At 36.2% G+C, this 19,498-nt stretch overlaps 3 protein-coding genes and 2 non-coding genes across 7 annotated transcripts in view; 2 read left to right on the top strand and 3 right to left on the bottom strand.

Annotated features, from left to right (window-relative positions):
• pde7a (phosphodiesterase 7A) overlaps positions 1 to 1,549 on the bottom strand; it is a 45,668-nt gene extending 44,119 nt beyond the window's left edge. Inside the window, exon 1 of the mRNA XM_058764795.1 lies at positions 1,529 to 1,549. The gene's annotated coding sequence lies outside the window, so the exon portion shown is untranslated. The remainder of the gene's footprint in view (positions 1 to 1,528) is intronic.
• Positions 98 to 183, bottom strand: trnay-gua (transfer RNA tyrosine (anticodon GUA)). The gene is given in 2 exon segments: positions 98 to 133; positions 147 to 183. It is a non-coding gene; the product is annotated as a tRNA-Tyr (tRNA).
• Positions 889 to 961, top strand: trnaa-agc (transfer RNA alanine (anticodon AGC)). The gene has a single exon. It is a non-coding gene; the product is annotated as a tRNA-Ala (tRNA).
• A 1,637-nt stretch (positions 1,550 to 3,186) lies between the features above and the next one.
• On the top strand, positions 3,187 to 11,622 carry trim55b (tripartite motif containing 55b). Of its 3 annotated transcripts, none has more exons than XM_058765914.1 (8): positions 3,192 to 3,523; positions 3,872 to 4,041; positions 6,319 to 6,493; positions 6,644 to 6,739; positions 8,659 to 8,892; positions 9,367 to 9,389; positions 9,463 to 9,587; positions 11,122 to 11,622. In XM_058765914.1, exons 1-8 carry the CDS (start codon positions 3,404 to 3,406, stop codon positions 11,280 to 11,282), a joined length of 1,104 nt encoding a protein of 367 aa, XP_058621897.1. In that variant the 5' UTR covers positions 3,192 to 3,403; the 3' UTR covers positions 11,283 to 11,622. The 3 variants fall into 3 exon arrangements, with proteins under 3 accessions (XP_058621898.1, XP_058621897.1, XP_058621896.1); XM_058765913.1 differs by having other exon boundaries at positions 3,193 to 3,523; positions 6,316 to 6,493; XM_058765915.1 differs by lacking the exon at positions 6,644 to 6,739 and having other exon boundaries at positions 3,187 to 3,523; positions 6,316 to 6,493.
• A 1,261-nt stretch (positions 11,623 to 12,883) lies between these two features.
• On the bottom strand, positions 12,884 to 17,547 carry crhb (corticotropin releasing hormone b). Its single transcript, XM_058765916.1, has 3 exons — positions 17,480 to 17,547; positions 14,123 to 14,293; positions 12,884 to 13,809 (listed from the first exon to the last, which is right to left on the bottom strand). Exon 3 carries the CDS (start codon positions 13,785 to 13,787, stop codon positions 13,299 to 13,301), a length of 489 nt encoding a protein of 162 aa, XP_058621899.1. The 5' UTR covers positions 13,788 to 13,809; positions 14,123 to 14,293; positions 17,480 to 17,547; the 3' UTR covers positions 12,884 to 13,298.
• Positions 17,548 to 19,498: the final 1,951 nt, after the last annotated feature.

The raw sequence follows: 19,498 nt of genomic DNA, 5'->3' as shown, positions 1-19,498 counted from the left end.
GCATTTGAATGAACATTTGATGCTTGAACTCCACTGAATGTTAGTATGAAGCAACAAAAACAATAGCTTGCTGCTTTAAAGAAACAAAAACCAAGTTTCCTTCGAGCCGGATTCGAACCAGCGACCTAAGGATTTCAGTGTGTCCTCTACAGTCCTCCGCTCTACCAACTGAGCTATCGAAGGAACCCATGGTTTGTGGTTCGATCTGGAATTTTTAAAATTTAAAAAAATGCGGGAACAAGAAGTATATATAGTAAAAGTGAATAAATACACTTATATTGCACATTAAAAAATGTAACAAGTAACTTACAATTCGATTTCTGTAAAATAAGACCAGGAAATGCCGTTGGTTTTTGGTAATTTGACAGCGTGTCATTTCTAGACTAAATGTGTTTTATATATATATATATATATAGATATATAATTTTTCTCTATTTAATTTTCCTCCTATTTGATTAGAAAGCAAAAACCCGTAACTTGCGCTAGTAATCGACACATTATCGTTTCATAATAACAAAATTGAAAAGCGAAAATAATGTAACGTTAACCGAATGTTCAACATTAGCCTACAGATACGCTAGCAAAGTGACAAATGTCGGATGCATTGATACATGGTATTAATAAAACCAGTAAGAAGAAATATGCATATGAAAAAAAAAAACTTGCTAAGTTTTATTGCGTTAGCTAAGCTAACGCTAATGACTGAGACTAGTCATTGCACTTGCGTATTGCTCTTTTGTTGATTCTGATAGCTTCGATTGTCCTCATTTTTAAGTCGCTTTGGATAAAAGCGTCTGATAAATGACTAAATGTAAAAGAAACGCAACTAAAGATGACGCTACCACCATAATTATATACATAAATGGTTAGCAAGAACGTTAGCAAGACGGGGAATTAGCTCAAATGGTAGAGCGCTCGCTTAGCATGCGAGAGGTAGCGGGATCGATGCCCGCATTCTCCAAAGCTTTTTTGGGGGAATTATGCATAGACATAATAAATACATAAATAGTATTATGTAACTTTGTAGGCAAAAACCCGTTAGTGGCTAAGCATCTTAGCACTTCCGGTTCCGTCGCCCCAAAGTAATATGGCCTGCGTCCCAAAGTGCATACTATCCATCTTTAGGGCAGATAGGTTGGATAGTATGCACATTTGGGGCAGATAGGTTGGATAGTATGCACATTTGGGACGCGGGGATGGGTTTTTTGAATGAGATTTGGGTTAAATCCCTTAAATAAGGACCTTATTATAAGGTCCGTGGTAAACACAAACTCAAGACACTTTCACGTTTTATTCTACAACATAAAACACACCAGTTACACCACACTCGTGAGTTTTTTAAACTGTTACGTTTCTTAAAAAAAGACGGTTGCTAAAAAGTTGCTAAATGGGACTACAGGCGCTGTCGGAGACATTAAACCTCATCACGCCGAACAGTTCAACAGTTTATAGTATTTTCCAGTTGTAGTATAATCAGTGGTGGATAAAGTACCTGAAAGCCACACTTCTGTAAAAGTGGATATCTTACCAGAAAATGACTGAGGAAGAACTTGAAGTCACCGTTAAGAATATTACTTTGCGTAAAAGTTTTAAAGTAGGCCTATGTAATATTTATTGTACTTCAGCATGAAAAGTTTTTTTTATTTTTTATTAAACATAGGCCAAGTATTGAAAGTAAAAATACAGGTAAATGCAAAATGGAAAAGGAACAAATAAATATATTTTAAAAGTTTTACACCGTTTGAGTAGCAAGATTGTGTTCAGTTTTAACTCTTTCTTCCATTTTGTATCTTTGGGTATGCATTAAGAGCCACTTGCAGTCTCTTTCATTCCAACATAAGAAAACATTTCTAGAATATGCATCTGAAGTGATATTTAGATGTATTTACACAGGTTAATGTATCTCATAGGAGACATGGATGCATTTAACCTGCAGTTACAAATGCATAAATAATGCTTTGTTTTAATCATAAAACACTTAATACTGATATTTACATTTACATTTAGTCATTTAGCAGACGCTTTTATCCAAAGCCACTTATACAAATGAGGACAATAGAATATTTGAAAAATAGTCTAAATAATACTCGAAATATGAAATTAAAACCGCCAGTAGGTGGCAGCAAGTGACTATTAATGAGTGAGTCATTGAGATTCAACCGATTAATTCAAACAGCTGATTCATTCACGAACAAAGCATTTGACTAAGCATTTGTCAATAAGTGAGTCACTGATCAGTGATTCGAATCATTCATTCAACTGATTCATTCAAAAAGCAGTGAACACCATCCATTGCTCGGAGACGCAAAACAGTGCTGTGATCTTTGTTTGGAAGTATTTTCGTTGGCAAAATTGAGCGAAAACAGGCAATATTGTGTCTAAAATGTAAGTCACTCAGTTTATTAAACTTGTATAAAAAAATTATTACATTTGTTATCATGCTGATATCTGGAGAAAAATTGCACTCTTTGTGTGATATAGATTAACTATATTAAAATATAAAAAACATACATATTGAGGCATTTTTGCCATCTATAATATAGAATGCCTTGAATTTTGAGTTTTAATAGACTAATAAATCACATGCGTGCACTTGTTCCCAGAACGTTCCCTGCAGGTTATTTTAAAGTTTTATTTTTATAACCTACAGAGAACGTTCCCAGAACGTTCCTCCAATCTAAAGGGAACGTTCTGTTTAAGTTAAGAAAACTTTCCTGGCTACCCAAAAGGGAACTTTCTTGAGAACGTTCTGGGAACCAAAAACTAACGTTCCAAGAACGTTCTGGGAACCAAAAATTGTTAGCTGGGAGTATTAGGCTATTTCTTCGTTACATTACACTACTGACTGAGTAGAATTTGTAGTACAATTAATTTTAGAATAACCAAAATAGCCAATTAATAGTTCTCCCGCATTTTATATTGTTGTTCGACAATGGGGTTTTTTGTTGTTGTTGTTGGCGCTGTAGTAGTGCATGATGAGTCCGCGTCTCTCTTTTCCTAAAAGCACAAATACTAAAATTTAAATTATATTTAAATCGTATTTTTAAGTAGAATATGTAATAATGTGTTTATTATTATGTATTTAATTAATGTCTTCTTTTTTTGTTACTTTTCTGTGTTTGTTGCGTTTAAGAGATGCACGTTGAGTAAACAGTATCATTTTCATATATGGGCAAGTAAACATGGCAACCTCTGACGTGCGGCTTTCTAAAAACAGCGCTCACTGATAGTGGGCCTTGTCGTGGGGGAATGCCAAGCCTCATTATAGAGGGTACAGACAGGCTGTTGGGCAATGCAGAGGGCCTGATTTCACCCCGTGTACAAGAACTGGGACAATTTAATTTTCTCAATCCCAAACGGTCTCATTCTCAGCTTCAGTGAAGCCGTTGCTCGTCAAATCAGGATGGACAGCTTGGAGAAGCAGCTTATTTGTCCCATTTGTCTGGAAATGTTCACGAAACCGGTTGTGATTCTTCCTTGTCAACACAATCTTTGCCGGAAATGTGCTAATGACATTTTCCAGGTACAGTTTAAATATTTTTTGTTCATCAACATAATTTACCACAAAAATATTGATATACCCTCTTTTAGAAAATAAATAAATTGTTTTATAGTCTACTGTGTGGACGTTTTAGAAACATTTTCAGTTATATTAATTGTCTGTTTTATTTTACTGTAGTTATAGCCTAATATTTAACGTTAGTCTAATATAGTGTTGCTTCACCTCAATCGCCTTTTTATTTAAACACAGGCTATTTTGGGCTCTACCTATACTCAGAAAGCTATAATATATGAATATTTGTAAATAAACATTCAATAATCTCTAAAAAAAAAAGTTTTGTTAATTTGCTGTCCCACACTTTCTATACAGTCCTCAAATCCATACCTTCCCACCAGAGGAGGCACAGTGGCGTCAGGTGGCCGTTTCAGGTGTCCATCCTGCAGGCATGAAGTTGTGCTGGACCGCCATGGGGTCTACGGTCTGCAGAGAAACCTTCTGGTGGAAAACATCATTGACATGTACAAACAGGAGTACATCAGGTTAGAGCTGAGAAACAAACACCTCGGGAAGCTCTAATAGGATGTCTGCATGGTTTAACAAGATCCCTTGTGTAATGAAAATATTAAAGAGAAATGTAGGCTACGAATATAGTCCAGGGCTCCAGACTGCAAGTAAAATGTTACCAGTTGTGACCCAAAATTGGCGACAGTGATTAAAAATATAGCTGGCGACATTTCGAAAAACTTTGTTTTCCTGAGAGTGCGCAGCAGCAAAGTACACACATGACTCATGAACAGCGAGTCATTTTTCAGTTATGCCGTATTCATAAACCAGGAACTGTTACTGTTATGTGTACTTTAGGTTCCTGAGATTAACATCATTCATTTTAGGTATTAGTTACATAATCTCAACAGCGTTTTGGAATTATTGTATTGCATTCTAATATAATGAAATAACAATATATAGGCTATTGGTTATAAACACTGCTGTTTGGGAGCCATTTTTGTTTAGTCTGGAGCTCTGTAGACTAAAACATTTAATCAATTATTGTCTAAACTAATATGTGACCCTGGACCACAAAACCAGTCATAAGTAGCATGGGTATATTTGTAGCAATAGCCAAAAATACATTTTATGGTTCAAAATTATCGATTTGTTTTAATGCCAAAAATCATGTCCATGAAGATATTTTGTAAATTTCAAAATGTTTGATATATATATTTTTTTAGGCTTTCTGACTCCAAGACTCAACTAATCTCTGCAATTCTCCAGCTGTGATCCTTGGAGAGTCTTTGGCCACTCAAACTCTCCTCCTCAGCGTGCATTAGGACGATATAGACACACGTCCTCTTCCAAGCAGATTTGTAACATCTTTAGTTGATTGGAACCTCTTAATTATTGCCCTGATGGTGGAAATGTGGATTTTCAATGCTTTCTATTTTGTGAAGCTCAACAATCTTGTTCTGCACATCAGAACTTTATTGTTTGGTTTTACTTCTTGTGATGGATGATTAAGGGAATTTGGCCTTTGTTTTCTTTATATTTATAATCCTTTGGAACAGGAAGTCATAGCTGGACAATTTCATGCCCCTAGTCTCCCTGGTGTGCATAAAAAATGTGAATATGAATGGGAATACACTTCAGAGATATTTTACTCATAAGAATTTCCAGGGGTGCCAATAATTGTGGCCAACTGTGCATTGGAGAAAAACATTTATTTTATCATGAGATTTTCTCCCCACTTTCAATTGTTTTACTTCAATGATAGGTTAGAATTTTATGAATTTTTTAAACTAAAGATCAAAAGGATAAGCAATGCAGATTTATTTTCACAGCCACCTTTGCTCAAATTTACCAAGGGTGCCAATATTAGTGGAGGGCACTTTAAATAACTGACATTTCTTTTTAATTTTTGATATAATAATTCTGATTTATTAAAGCATGATTCCTTTTCCTATGTGGTGGAAATTGACTTCCAAAATTTACATAAAAGTCAAAATTAACATAAAAGTTGAAATTATGGCATACTAACTCATAATTATTAGATAAAAAATAGAAATTGTGACATGCCAAGTCAAAATTATGAGATGAAATTTTATAATTATGACAAGTCAAAATTGAGATAAAGTGTCAAAATTATGACTTTTTTATAATTACAAATAATTATATTATAATTATGATTACCAAAGCATGATTTTTTTTCTTATGTGTTGGAAATGGGCTTCAATAGTTACCCCTATTGTAGAGGTAATAATCCTTCGGCCTTTTAGTAAAGTGCATGAAGAAACCTTTTTTCCTTAAAAAAAAAAAAAAAAAAGAACAGACATGCTTTTAAGAATGAAATTCCCCAAGGCTGAACGATTAAATTCTCCACCGCCCTGTCACTTTGCATCCCACTTAAGCGTTTCACTTCATGAACTCAAAAAAAAAGCTTTTGAATGAGAGGTTGATGTTTTAAAGCTCTATAAATCAGTTTGTGTTTTGCACTGCAATAGACAGATTCCCTAGTGTCCATGTGGCTCCCAAGACCTGTGACTCAGACAGGTCAGAAGGCTAAGAATGACGGTCAGCTGGCAGCAAATTTATTTTTAGTTCCCCCAGTCAGTGTTGAGTCTCCTAGGCGTCCTGACACACATAACAAACCCTCAATATGGCCTCGTGAACTATAGTTATTTCATTAAGCATTCATTTGAAGTCCTGTCCACATCTGAGGCAAAAGCCGAAAGGTTTCGAACCTTAGAATCTGTTTTATTATATACAGTTTAACCTCAGATGTCAGACTTTGATACCCATGGATCTGTTATTCTCCAAAGCAGCAGACCTTCTCCTGAACAGAAGGTTGACCAGCTGATGTGTGAAGTCCATGAGGATGAGAAAATCAACATTTACTGCCTGACCTGCGGCGTTCCCACTTGTTCTATGTGTAAAGTGTTCGGTGCTCATAAGGACTGTGAAGTGGCCCCTCTTAACAGTATTTACCAGACACAAAAGGTAAAAATTCTTGCGCTTTCCAGGCATATTAATATTTATGTTTGTCTGTATAAGTACACCAGAGTTTGCGTCAGTGTGTATGCGCTTCTGTGTGCAGCATATATTTTTACAGTTGTGTGTTAATATGCTTACGCACGTCCTCATCTCCAGACAGAGCTCTCGGATAGAATAGCAATGATGGTGGGCAATAATGACAGAATCCAAGGCATCATCAGTCAGTTGGAGGAGACCTGCAGAAGCATAGAGGTTAGTCACCCCATGTGGGGGCTTCTCCCTCCCCAAAGCCTGGCATAAGAGCAGGATTATTGATGAGGAACGTAAGAACGCTTCCTCTGACAAAAGATACACACGCTCTGGCATCGACGAGCCAGGCAGGCAGGAAGCTGGATTCTCTCCAGACCTCACAGTTGCGTTCACAGAGACTCCATGATTGACAAGCAGGCAGAAATGAGCCGTCTCTGTTGAGCATATGGCTTCTCTGACGGAAAGTCATTGTGTACAAGGTTGAGGGTTAGATACGGTCGAAGGAAAGAAGCAGGTAGTCAAACTATTGGTTTAGAGAGTACATTTACACATAAACCTTAATCGTAAACTCTGGTGGTCCATAGTTAGCGATTTACATCAAACATTATGACTGTGTTCCAATCGCCTAATAGTAGCCTATAAAGTGGCTTTCTTTAGTAAAACTATGATCATATGCTATACACTGCTTAAATAAAGTTTGGAGTCTTTAAGATTTTAATAAGTCTCTTATGCTCACCTTGGCTGCATTTATTTGATGAAAAAAAACATCCAGTGACACAAAAATATCACAATTTTTCTAATAAACACTACTGTTCAAATGATTGTGCTAAGATTCTATAAATTTTTGAAAGTCTCTTATGTTAAGTAATATTGTGAAGTATTATTAAAAGTTAAAGTAGCTATTTTATATATTTTAAAAATGGAATTTATTCATGTGATGGCAGAGCTGAATTTGTAGCAGTCATTACTCCAGTATTCAGTGTCACATGATCCTTCAGAAATGATGCTGATTTGCAGTTTAAGATACATTTCTTCTTATTAATGTTGAAAACAGTTGAATCTTTGATGCTGTCACGGTGCACACAGCAGGGAGGAACGAGGAGACGAGGATAACTCAAATAACAGTCTTTAATGAATCCAAAACAGACAAGGCAGGGCAGGGCAAGACAAGGCAGGGCTGACACACAGGAACATCGGGGAATAACGAGTAGACCAGACGAAAACTAAACAGGCAGGAACTAAATACACATGACAATAACAGATAATGACGCACACACACCTGAACTGAATAAACTAATAGTCACACTTAACAAGGACAGGACAGGGGGTTACTCTGGAGGCCCCTCAGGACAGACATGGTCAGTAACACAGGACAGGGACCTCCAGAGCGGAACAGACAGATCGGAGACCATGGCGGAGCTGGGAGCTCAGGGAGGCCATGGCAGGATCTTCTTTGGAGCCTTGGCCTCGTTCCCCTCGGCCCGACACCACAGCCAGAACCCTTTATCCCAAAAAATCCATGGGGTAGCTAGGGGGTATCAGGAGCCCTCCAGGGTCCCTCAGCAACTGCCTCCAGTTCCGCGACAGGAGTCAAGACAAGACAGGGATAACTCAAATAACAGTCTTTAATGAATCCAAAACAGACAAGGCAAGGCAAGGCAGGGCAGGGCAGGGCAAGACAAGGCAGGGCCGACACACAGGAACACCGGGAAATAACGAGTAGACCAGATGAAAACTAACTAAACAGGCAGGAACTAAATACACATGACAATAACAGATAATAACTCACACACACCTGAACTGAATAAACTAATAGTCACACTTAACAAGGACAGGAAAAAGACCAAATAAGGAAACAAGAGGCGGGAACACATGACACACACGACAGAGGACTGAGAGATGCATTTTCTTCAGGATTCTTTGATTAGAATAGAAAAAAAGAAGATTTATTTGAAATTGTGTAACATTATATAATTGTGTAACATCCTTATTGTCATTTCAGATCAATTTTATTTATTTATTACCTGATTAAACATATTAATTTCTTTAAAAAAAAATGTAACAGTAGTGTATATAATATAAATATATTTTTAGAATATAAATATAATTTATTTTAATTTACATTTTTTATATATTTACAGGAAAATGGCAGGCGACAAAAATCCAAGGTGTGTGAAAAGTTTGACCATTTGTACGCCATCATGGAAGACAGGAAGAGAGAGATGAATGTGAAAATGAACGCTGAACAGGAAGAAAAACTGAATTACATACGTCGCCTCACAAGGAAGTATGGAGATCATCTGGAGTCCATGACCAAAATCATGGAGACAGGAATCCAGACACTGGAAGAACCTGAGATGGCTGTTTTCTTACAGGTACTTGATGTCTACAATAGATTATAGAAACAGGGTTAACACAACAATGGAAAACCTTTTTTTTATTTTTATTTTTTTTACTTCTTTATTTATTTAAAAATTGCCTGGAAAAATTAGAAATCATGGCAATTCCTTTTGTAAATATGCTATTTTCTCATTTGCTCTGCTCTAAAATATTTAATCTTTTTGTAAATTCTGTAAAAGTAAAAGAAAAACATGCCTGCAAACCAGAGTGAAAATATCGGTCTATCTGTTGTGGGTCTTATTGGAGCATTCATACACTATTCATTATAATTGTTTAAATCCATGAAAGACTGGCACGGAAATCCATGTCAGCGATGGATGAGATAAAAAATTTTTTTAAAAGATTGATAAAATTTGTGGGAACCCTGTAGAAATTCAGTAGATTTTATACATAATTTGTGTTATCTTGTGAAATAAATAATCTCTTTTTCTTTCACACATGCCATACAGAATACCAAACTCCTCTTGCAGAAGTAAGTGTTGATCCTTTCTGCAACATTAATGTGTATTTTGAACAAACACGCAAATTGATTTCTTGTTTGCTAGAATTGCAGAGGCATCGAATACCTCGCACCTGGAGAGAGTGGAGCGTGGCTATGAGAACATGGATCATTACTCTGTGAGCTTCAAAAGAGAGGGCAGGGCCCTACGCAATATCGACTTTGCCAGAGGTGCATCTCACCTGAAATGCTCATTAACCTGATTCAACTCTAACTATCAACATGTTTGGGTTTAAATCAAGTTAGCTTGTTGAACTGATTACGAAAATAACGTGCTATTTAGAAGCCTCTTAAGCATGTTTTCAGATTGTGACTCAATGAGCAGCCAGTTCAAAAGCCAGCCTTGCTTTTCAGTATATTAATCAGATTTGGCAGTTAATTTACTAAACCCCATCAGAAACGTGGTGTAAAAACTGTCAGTATTGTATATAATCAGTATGAGGTTGATGGTATCTTCATGTTCAGATTGGGTCTAGAAAATGCACCTTTCCTTTTCATATGTTAAAGGAATAGTTCACTTACAAATCTAAATTTGCTAAAAGTTTACTCACCTTCATGCCATCCAGTATGTAAATGAGTTTGTTTCTTCATCGTAACAGATTTGGAGAAATTTAGCATTACATCTCTTGCTCATCAATAGATCCTCTGCACTGAATGGGTGCCGTCAGAATGAGAGTCCAAACAGCTAATAAATAAATCACAATTAATCCACACAACTCCAGTTCATCAATTAACGTCTTGTAAAGTTAATAGCTGCTTGTTTGTAACAAACAAATCCATTAAGACATTTTTATCTTAAAATCTTTGCTTCTGGCTAAAATAGGAGTTCTCTATTCATAATATTGCTTTCTCCAGTGAAAAAGTCTGAAACAGGAGAGAAATATGCAGAGATCAAGCATCGTTTACAAAGCGAAAACAGTTCTAAACAAAATAGTGCTGTCAAACGATTAATCGCTTCCCAAATAAAAGTTTTTGTTTACATAACATATGTGTGTGTACTGTGTATATTTATTACGTATATATAAATACACACACATGCACGTATATATTTAAGAAAAATTTGTATTTCTATATAATATAAATTATATGAATATAAATTAATAAAAGTAAACACATGTAAATATTTTCAACATATATGTGTGTGTATTTATATATACGTAATTATACACAGTACACATACATATATTATCATATACATGTAAATATTTTCAAAATATATACTGTATGTGTGTGTATTTATATATACATAATTATACACAGTACATATATTATGTAGACAAAAACGTTTATTTTTGATGTGATTAATCGCGATTAATCGTTTGATAGCACTAAAACAAATATGTCAGTGAATTTTGATGTGAGATGACAACATCTCAACAACATAAAGTTAAAACAACTTAATGATTATTTCTTACAAACACACAGCTTTTCACTTTACAAGATGTTAAACCAATATGCTGGAGTCATGTGGATTACTTATGGATTATTGTAATGTTTTAATCAGCTGTTTGAATTCTCATTCTGACGGCACCCATTCACTGCAGAGGATCTATTGGTGAACAAGTGATGTAATGCAAAATTTCTCCAAATCTGTTACGATGAAGAAACAAACTAATTTAAATCTTAGATGGCCTGAGGGTGAGTAAATTTTCTGCAAATTTAGTTTTTTGGGTGAACTATTCCTTTAAACTCTCATTGTTTGCAGATGATGATGAAGAGGAGGAGGACGAGGATGAGGTGGGTGTCGATGCGGATGGCCGGGCAGGGCAAACAGCCTCTGGAGAAGTGGACTCGCTGAATGAAGCCCTTCCGCCCCTTCTTCCCCCACAACCCCTGAGCACATGCAGAACCGCCACATCATCCTAACTTCACAAAGTGCACATGCTAACACAAATACTGATCCAGCGTTCATTTTGCAAGATGTTCAAAACAATATGGACACCTACATTTTTAAAACAGACAATTGTACCAGTGCTGGTACTGTTTCTGTTAAGAAAAGTCATTAGATGACTAAATATAATTGGAAATGACTTAAGAAACCCTTCCAAGATTTGTGGTGTTGTTTACTGCGTAGGGAGCGTCCGCGTGGTATTTCATTGCAGTTGGCACAGCAGTGGTATTTGAGTTATGAATGACATGATTTGCTTTAAATGTTCTCTGAATTTCATATTTATAAACGTCAACGTCAAATAAAAGGTTACCCTCATGTAGTGTAATCATTTGTAACAGATTTAATTCAAATCAACATTCAGTTCAGTTCCAAAAGCATTGGTGTATCACATATACAGAAGATGCCTAATCTACATGAAGAAACATCGTGGAAGTAATCGCCACATCTCTTTGCTCACAGGATTGTCTTCCCCTGGTCTTGTAGGCGAAGAGTAAACAAAGTGTTGTTCGCACATCTCGGTGGTCGAGCTGAAATAACGATGCCAGGACATTGCGTAATCCATATATTCTGGCCCAGTGGAGGGTGATCAGTGACAGGATGTGCTTCTGTTGCTGGCTTCACACAGAGAACGGCTACAACCAACTTAATGAGGTCCAGGGAGCACAACCCTAAAACAACACTCGGCTCACCGTGTGTGGCTTCTACCTTTTGCAATGAATGAATCCTAGTGAAAGTGACGTGCATTCTGTGGTGCTGCGTAAAAACATAAGGTTGAAATGTTCTGAGTGCCTTGTTAGTTCACATTTGAGTTATTGATCGGATTTGGATGTGCTTTAGCCGTTCACTTTAGGACATGGTTCAGTGAAACTACACCCAAGATCTCCAGTTGCTGTAGAATGAGTCACCACTCATCAGTTATTTGGTTTGGTGTGAAACGTTTCAGTCAGCACCAGTGTTTATACTGCATTTGATAATCAGTTATCAAATTATTTGTCATAATGGTCATGTCTACTCAAGTTTTTTTTTTTTTTCTCCCCCCCACTAACATTTTGTTCAGAGAATGTGAATTACCTTTTCAAAGACGTGCTGCCAAGTCCAGGAAAAATTCTTTTTTGATGTCTTTTTTTTTGTTTTGAAAAAGTACATTAGTGTCATTGAGCGTCAGCAAGTATATTGATTTAATGATTCAGTGTATATGTGCAATATACTCAGAGGGACTTTGTGTTTATGACTTGTTTTTGAGCTTGTTTTTAGGTTCCATTTTTTGAAGGTAGGTGGTAAAAATTACCTTCTTGTAATATAAGATCATGTTTACCCTTTTAATTGTAATTAATAAATTATAGAGTAAATATGTTGTATAAAGAATTGTTCTACCCCTGGTTAAACCACTCAGGAACAAGATGCCTTATCTGTCAATCATCTCTGGATGACCCTCATTTATTGATCCTTAAAGTTATAAGTTTGCATTCATATTGAAAACATGTTAATGCATTGATAAATACAATTTTTTACATAATTACTGTATTTTTAATTAATCACTTATTCATGTCAATAATCTAGACAAGAGGTGTCAAACTGGCTTTCAAAGTTTTATTGAAAAATATAAATATAAGACATTCTCTTGCACAACAAAAATTAATGGTTGCTCAGTTTATTAACAAACTTAAACAATGTACTGTATGTTACAATGAAACTCAATCTGTCAGATAAAATAATACAGTACTGGAAAATATTGTCTTTTTTAAAGAATCTCAAACGTTTTCTTCATCTACAGTTCTGAATGATCACTTATACAATAACATTGATGGAGAGTGATGACAGTTTTGCGTTTCATATACACCTACTGTACTCTATTCGCCTTCGTTGAAATATCTACAAATAAATAAGTCACCGGTATAAATAGATCATGATGGAAAAGCAGCACTATGGTACAGAATATTCATGTTTGTGCTAAATGTAAAAATATCTTTGGCTGATGGGTTTGCTCATGGTTACTTCCCGAATATTTCCATCATTTTGCGGTTGCTGTGAGCTTGCTGGGCCATTTGTTCGGCTCTGGCCATCTCCAGTACTTCTCGTAGCAGATGAAAGGTCAGATCCAGGGAAATCGGCGGCTCCTCCGACCTGCGCTCTCTCTCCACTGAGTCGAGCGCCCGGAGCGCGTAATTGCGATCCAAGCGGCCGATGTTTCCAACTTTCCCCTCCAACAGACGCTGCGTTAACTGGAGCTGCAGTGCTCTTTTGGAATACTGGGATGTCTCGGGGAAGCTGTCGGCTGGAGATCGGAGAGAATTCTGGTTTCTGTTACCGAGCCGGATGAAGTACTCCTCCCCTAAGCGTGCCAAAACCGGCGGGGACTGTCGCTCTCCATCGGGGTCCGTGGCTGGCTGGTTGGAGCTGCTTTCGATGGCTCTACATTCATACGGTGATGGAAAGGCAACGAGCAGAGCCACGGTGGTGACGAGAAAATTGAGCTTCATGTCAAAAAGTGGCGAGGAGAATCTGCGGGAGAAGTGAGTCAATTATGCGCACGATTTCAACTTCTCAGCAACTGTTTTGCGCACTCTGGGACTAAGCTCAAATCTTGGCAGATGCAATTTGTCTAAAGCGCCCTTTACTGCACAAGTCCACTTGGGCATTTACGTGCGCTTTAAAGTTGGAGAGCTCGGTGCCTCATTGTGCGCAAAACACGAGGACGCATCCACAGCAATACAACTTAACTAGAATAAAGATAACCAGTGTAAAATGGTATTACCTAACGTTTACTAGGCTAGCTCAATATCAGCTGTCTTATTCCAGATAAGATGTTGCGTACCTGTGCGTAATTGGTATATCCTTGGATGGTTTTTGAACTTTGCGAGGAGCGTCTGTCTTCCAGTTGTTGCCTATCAAGTTATTACTTTTAGGACTTCTTCAAAGGGAGGCTGGAGTTTGCATTTATATAGGCACGGTCAGCGACAAGTGTCACGCATTTAGTAGCTTGCGTCTGCGCAGAGGGGAGAGAGAGTTGACTTGAATGAACGTAAGTGAACAGTTTTCGGTTTGAATGAGTCATCGAGGTGTGTGTATGTGTGCGTCCTTGAGTGTGTATGTGTGTGAAAGAAGATGCATATAAAACCAGGGGTATTTTAGGATCTTCTAAATTGATCTTCTCCCATCTTTTTGTGTCCTATAGCTAATATTTGAAAGCTTTATGTCTTTAAAACATGAAACAAATTATATGAAGCTCCATGCATAATTACGACTTGAAACCCCTCAAAGGAAGTCAAAACAAAAGTTTAGGGAAAGGGTCTTAAAAGTACGTATTCTATTTAACAAAAGTTCCGTAAAAGTTACATTTGCTCTAAACAGACGTCCGCGAACAGCTCCAATTCAACCGAAGGAGTAACCATGGCAACTCGAGCGCTTCCCGTTAAGATCGCCATGAGTGTTACAATTTATTACTTTTTATAGATTTATATATCAGAAATGTTACTAAACCCTGTAGTAGTGTTTGGTTTAAATTGTGTTCAGACAGTTCAGACGGTTAGCTGAGGGCACCAAATTAGCCTTATTTGTGTTTGAAGGTTAGCTGAGGGCGCCAAATTAGCCTTATTTGTATTTGATGATTAGCTGAGGGCGCCAAATTACGCAACAAACGTCAACTGACAAAATGACACTCAATTAAAATTATTGACAGAAAAAAGTAAAAGCCCTTGAATTTATTAAATAATTCTTACACTGACTCAATTCAAATTATACAACTTTATACTTTTTCTGTCATAAATCTCTAATCTTAAGTGTTTGTGGCATTTCACTGACTGAGTTTTATATTTGGTCGCATTCTTGATCTTTGCTTAATTGCATATTCATCTCTAATGACCAAAGATGCATTTTAAAGTGGTGTGACTGCAATAATCAGTCCCTTGGTCACATTCCAGGTTGTTCCCTCCATAAAATCGATCAAATACGTCACACTAAAGCGCAGGTTGTTCAGTTGTTGCAACCACTGGCACACAGGCGTGGTGGGCTTCGGGTGATGTTCTAGCGGGTGTCACTTATCCAGACAGCACAGACAGAGCTTTGGGTCCCGGTGATTACAGATGCACAGCGGCAGGACCACGTCACTCTCACAGTCACTGCTGTCAAGTGCTGTCCTCCCCCCTCGCTCTGCTCTGGCCATGAGGGAGGCTGGGAGATGGAACACTTGGCTCGAGCCCCTTTACACCTGCTTTCAGAATGCCAATCAGACAGCGTCCCAATCAGCTTCTAGACAATAAATGCTAACAAGTGTAAAGAAATAGAGGTTACATATTTCCCAAAAGGTTTGAATGGAAATTCCAAGTTGTTGCTTTATGCTTTCATCCAGTCATGTGGGTTTTCATCAGAAAAGAAGAAAAAAAGTGAATTGGTTTAAAAAATTTTCACAATGCATAAATAAGAATTATTAGGCACTTTCAATGAATAGGAGGTTTGAAAATCCTTTTTTTCTCAACAAATAATCAGTGAAAGAAATTGTTGCTGTCTGAGATTGATCTTGCTGTCAATCTCACTTTAAAAATAATGATTTTTCGATGTTGTAAATAAGATTGTATTCTTGACATGAAAATAATATAGCTTATTTTGCATTACACCAATAGATCCTCTGCAGTGAATGGGTGCCGTCAGAATGCAAATTCAAACAGCTGATTAAAACATTACAATATATATCAGTCTTTCAAAATTCTTTGTGAATTATTCTCACAATTCAACATTTTTCAAAGTAAATCCTGTACCATTTTTGTAGTCTATGAGCTTTTTATGTTTTATTTTTTTATATAAAGTAAAACACTACAATGAATTGAATATCAATTCAACATATTAGGTCAAAATGTCTTTGTGAGTATTTGTGAAATATTTTAGTATTTTTTGTGAGAAATTGTTTCAAATGAAAATCGTTATCATTTTACTTTATTATATATATATATATATAAATAGACCATAAAACAGCTCATACACTTAAAAAAGCAGTGTATGATTTACTTTGAAACAATTTTCACTCAGAAACGATTAGATCACAAATTTATATAAAAAGAATAAAACAGAAACAGCTCATACACTGAAAAAAATATATAGTGTAGGATTCAGAATTTTAGTAGGATTTTAGCAATTTTTGAGTGAAAAGTAAATCACTCAAACACACTTTTTTAAGATTTACGCAATTTTATAAATAAACAATCAAAAAAAAAAAAAGATTTACGCAATTTAATTAATAGTAAAATTCCTCCAAATTGAATTGAATAATCCTTACATATTTTAATTTAATAATTACATACATAAGGATTATTCAATTCAATGGAATTTTACTATTAATTAAATTGCATAAATTAAAAAATTTCAGTATATGAACTGTTTTATATCTTATTATAGAAATTTATATAAAACAAAGTAAAATATTACAATGAATGAAAATTCAATAAATTAGGTCATTGTTGTGTGATTATAATTGTTGGGTACAATCATAAAATCAAGAAATATGGAGAGGCCAAAGGAGGGATACAGACATTTGATGAGTTTTGAACTAGCTAACATTTCATGGTTATCTAACATTTCCAGTCCTTACAATAAAATCATGGAATTTGTGCCTGTAACGCTTTAAAAAAATAATTTAAAAAAAAGTCATGGGGCACCAATTTGCACCCTATTTGTGGAAAGTGCCATTAAATTTATGATATGTGGGATGAGGAAGGCTCAGGGGAAAAAGGCTGACGGTTAACAAGAAGAGTGGATTCATCCCAAGAATAACGTTATTATGGATAATGACTGCATCCATCTACGATAAAGCTGACAGATGAAGAAGGCGGCAGACATCTTGGTTCTATTTCGAGCTCCTCAAAGCACCTAGTCCCTAATCCACTCAAATTACGCCGGTGATTCACTCGGTAAATTAATTATTATTATATTCGCTCCACGTCTGTGTGATCCTAAAAGTTAGACAAAACACCTCTACGAAGCAATTCCTAACATTCATTGATGTTTCCGACTGAATACTTTATCCGCTGCGTGGGAGTTCTCATTCTGATCGATTGTATGAAGCGTTCAAACAAATGATGAGGTCAAAAGCTTAAGCGTTTCTCCGCAAAATAAAGCAGAGCAATTTTCCTCCTCCCTTCAGGCCAGGTGTCAAGTCCCATCATGACATGCGGCTGCTTACCGACACAAATCCAACGTACCACCTCGCCGCAAAATTCACAAATTCGCTCGTGGTCATCGATGTCACTATGATTTCAAATCAACGTCTGGAAGTGGATCACAAAACAAGCCACGTGATGAAACACAGGAAGTGCTGTGGGCCTGGCACATCAAATCCATACAAGAGCTTTGTGTGGTTTTCACTGGTGGGTAAGGCATATGATGTTTCATATATTTACCAGTGGCTCTAAACACAAAAACTGACACTTCAGAGTGTTAAAAAAATATTACATCTTTCTCCTGATAGGTGTAACAGAGTGTCATTTGACTCTTATTCAAGATCAATCGACTCTTTACCTCATTTGTTCCTCACAATGCCATAAGACACTTCACTTTCATCCCTGTAATTGCATCGGATTACGGCAGTGCTGTTAACAATGACGCCGTTAAGCTGCGCATCGTCGTCAACAGATATAGTCTATTCTGGTCAGCTGTGAGGAGATATCAATAAAGGTTGTCAGTACTATAAATGAGTTTAAAGAGGCTCAGAGAGCCTGCTGATCTCCTTCCTCCAAATAGACTGGGGTCTGACTCAATAGAAGGGCTCATCTGTCTTCTCAATGGGGTGTTTGCCGATATGAATTGGTGTCTTTAATTGAATTCTGAAAACTCACAATATTGGCTCCCTCCTGGTTTTCAGCCGCATATTAATGGCACCTGGAGATGTTTAAAAACAGCACACTCAGATGTTTAAAGACACCATGATGTTGTTAAGTGAAAGACTTAACTGTATTATCCTATTTTTATAGGTTGTGTCCAATTTCCCATAACTTCATATGTACTGAATTTGATGAAGAACTCAAATACTTCTCAGATGTCAATATTAGAACTTTATTGGTACTGTACCTATAACACTTTATTTATTATTTAAAATTATTTTATATAGAACTTTAATATTTTATACAAACTAATATTTTAATATTAATATTTAAATATTTGCCTATGGCACTTTACTTAAATATTTTATATAATATGTAATATAAGGGGAGGTATCCAAAGCACATAAACTGGTCACTGGGGTTCCTCAGGGATCAGTTCTTGGACCCCTCCTCTTCTCCATATAACATATTTCAACCAGATGATCCAATGGTAGCTGCACAGATCTCAGGCTGCCTGGAGAACATCTCAGCATGGATAAATGAACATCACCTACAGCTCAACCTGGCAAAGACTAAGCTCCTGGTCTTCCCTGCCACTCCAACTCTACAGCATGATTTCACCATCCAGTTAGATTCAACAATAATTACCCCATCAAGTTCGATCAGAAATCTTGGTGTAATCTTTGATGACCAGCTGACTTTCAAAGACCACATTGCAAAAACTGCTTGATCTTGCAGGTTTGCATTGTACAACATCAGAAAAATCAGGCCCTTCCTAACGGAGCATGCTGCACAACTTCTTGTCCAGGCCCTTGTCATTTCTAGGCTGGACTACTAAATTTGATTAAAAACCTTTGAATTTTCTTTAAATATAAATATAGCACTTTATATTCTTCTTCTTCTTCTTCTTATTATTATTATTAATAATAATAGTAATACATATTTTAATAAAACAATAATATATTCATATATTACATTTTATATATACATATATATATATATATATATATATATATATATATATATATATATATAATTTTTTTTTTTTTTTTTTTTTGTGTATTGATTAACTTATATATCAGTATAATATATGTATATGAATATGTACTGAATTTGATGAAGAACTATTTATGTTTTTAATATCTTTGTGCTAATACATATAGCACTTGAAAAGAACTTCCTGGATCACAGTTGTTAACTTTTTTTTTTTAATATCTGTTGGCCGCTGAGCCCTGGTGGGTTTATGGGATAACAAAGTGTCCACTGGTTGCACGCTTTACTGCTGACACAATAAGGACTGTACTAGTCTTTAATCTGAAATGAATTGAATCGTAATGCAAATATGGCAGAGACTTTATTGTCTGACAGAGATGTCTAAATTC

Source organism: Onychostoma macrolepis, chromosome 24, assembly GCF_012432095.1.
Source record: "Onychostoma macrolepis isolate SWU-2019 chromosome 24, ASM1243209v1, whole genome shotgun sequence".
NCBI lineage: Eukaryota > Metazoa > Chordata > Actinopteri > Cypriniformes > Cyprinidae > Onychostoma > Onychostoma macrolepis.
The sequence above is the reverse complement of the archived record's forward strand: the minus strand, read 5'-3'. Positions and strand labels throughout refer to the sequence as shown.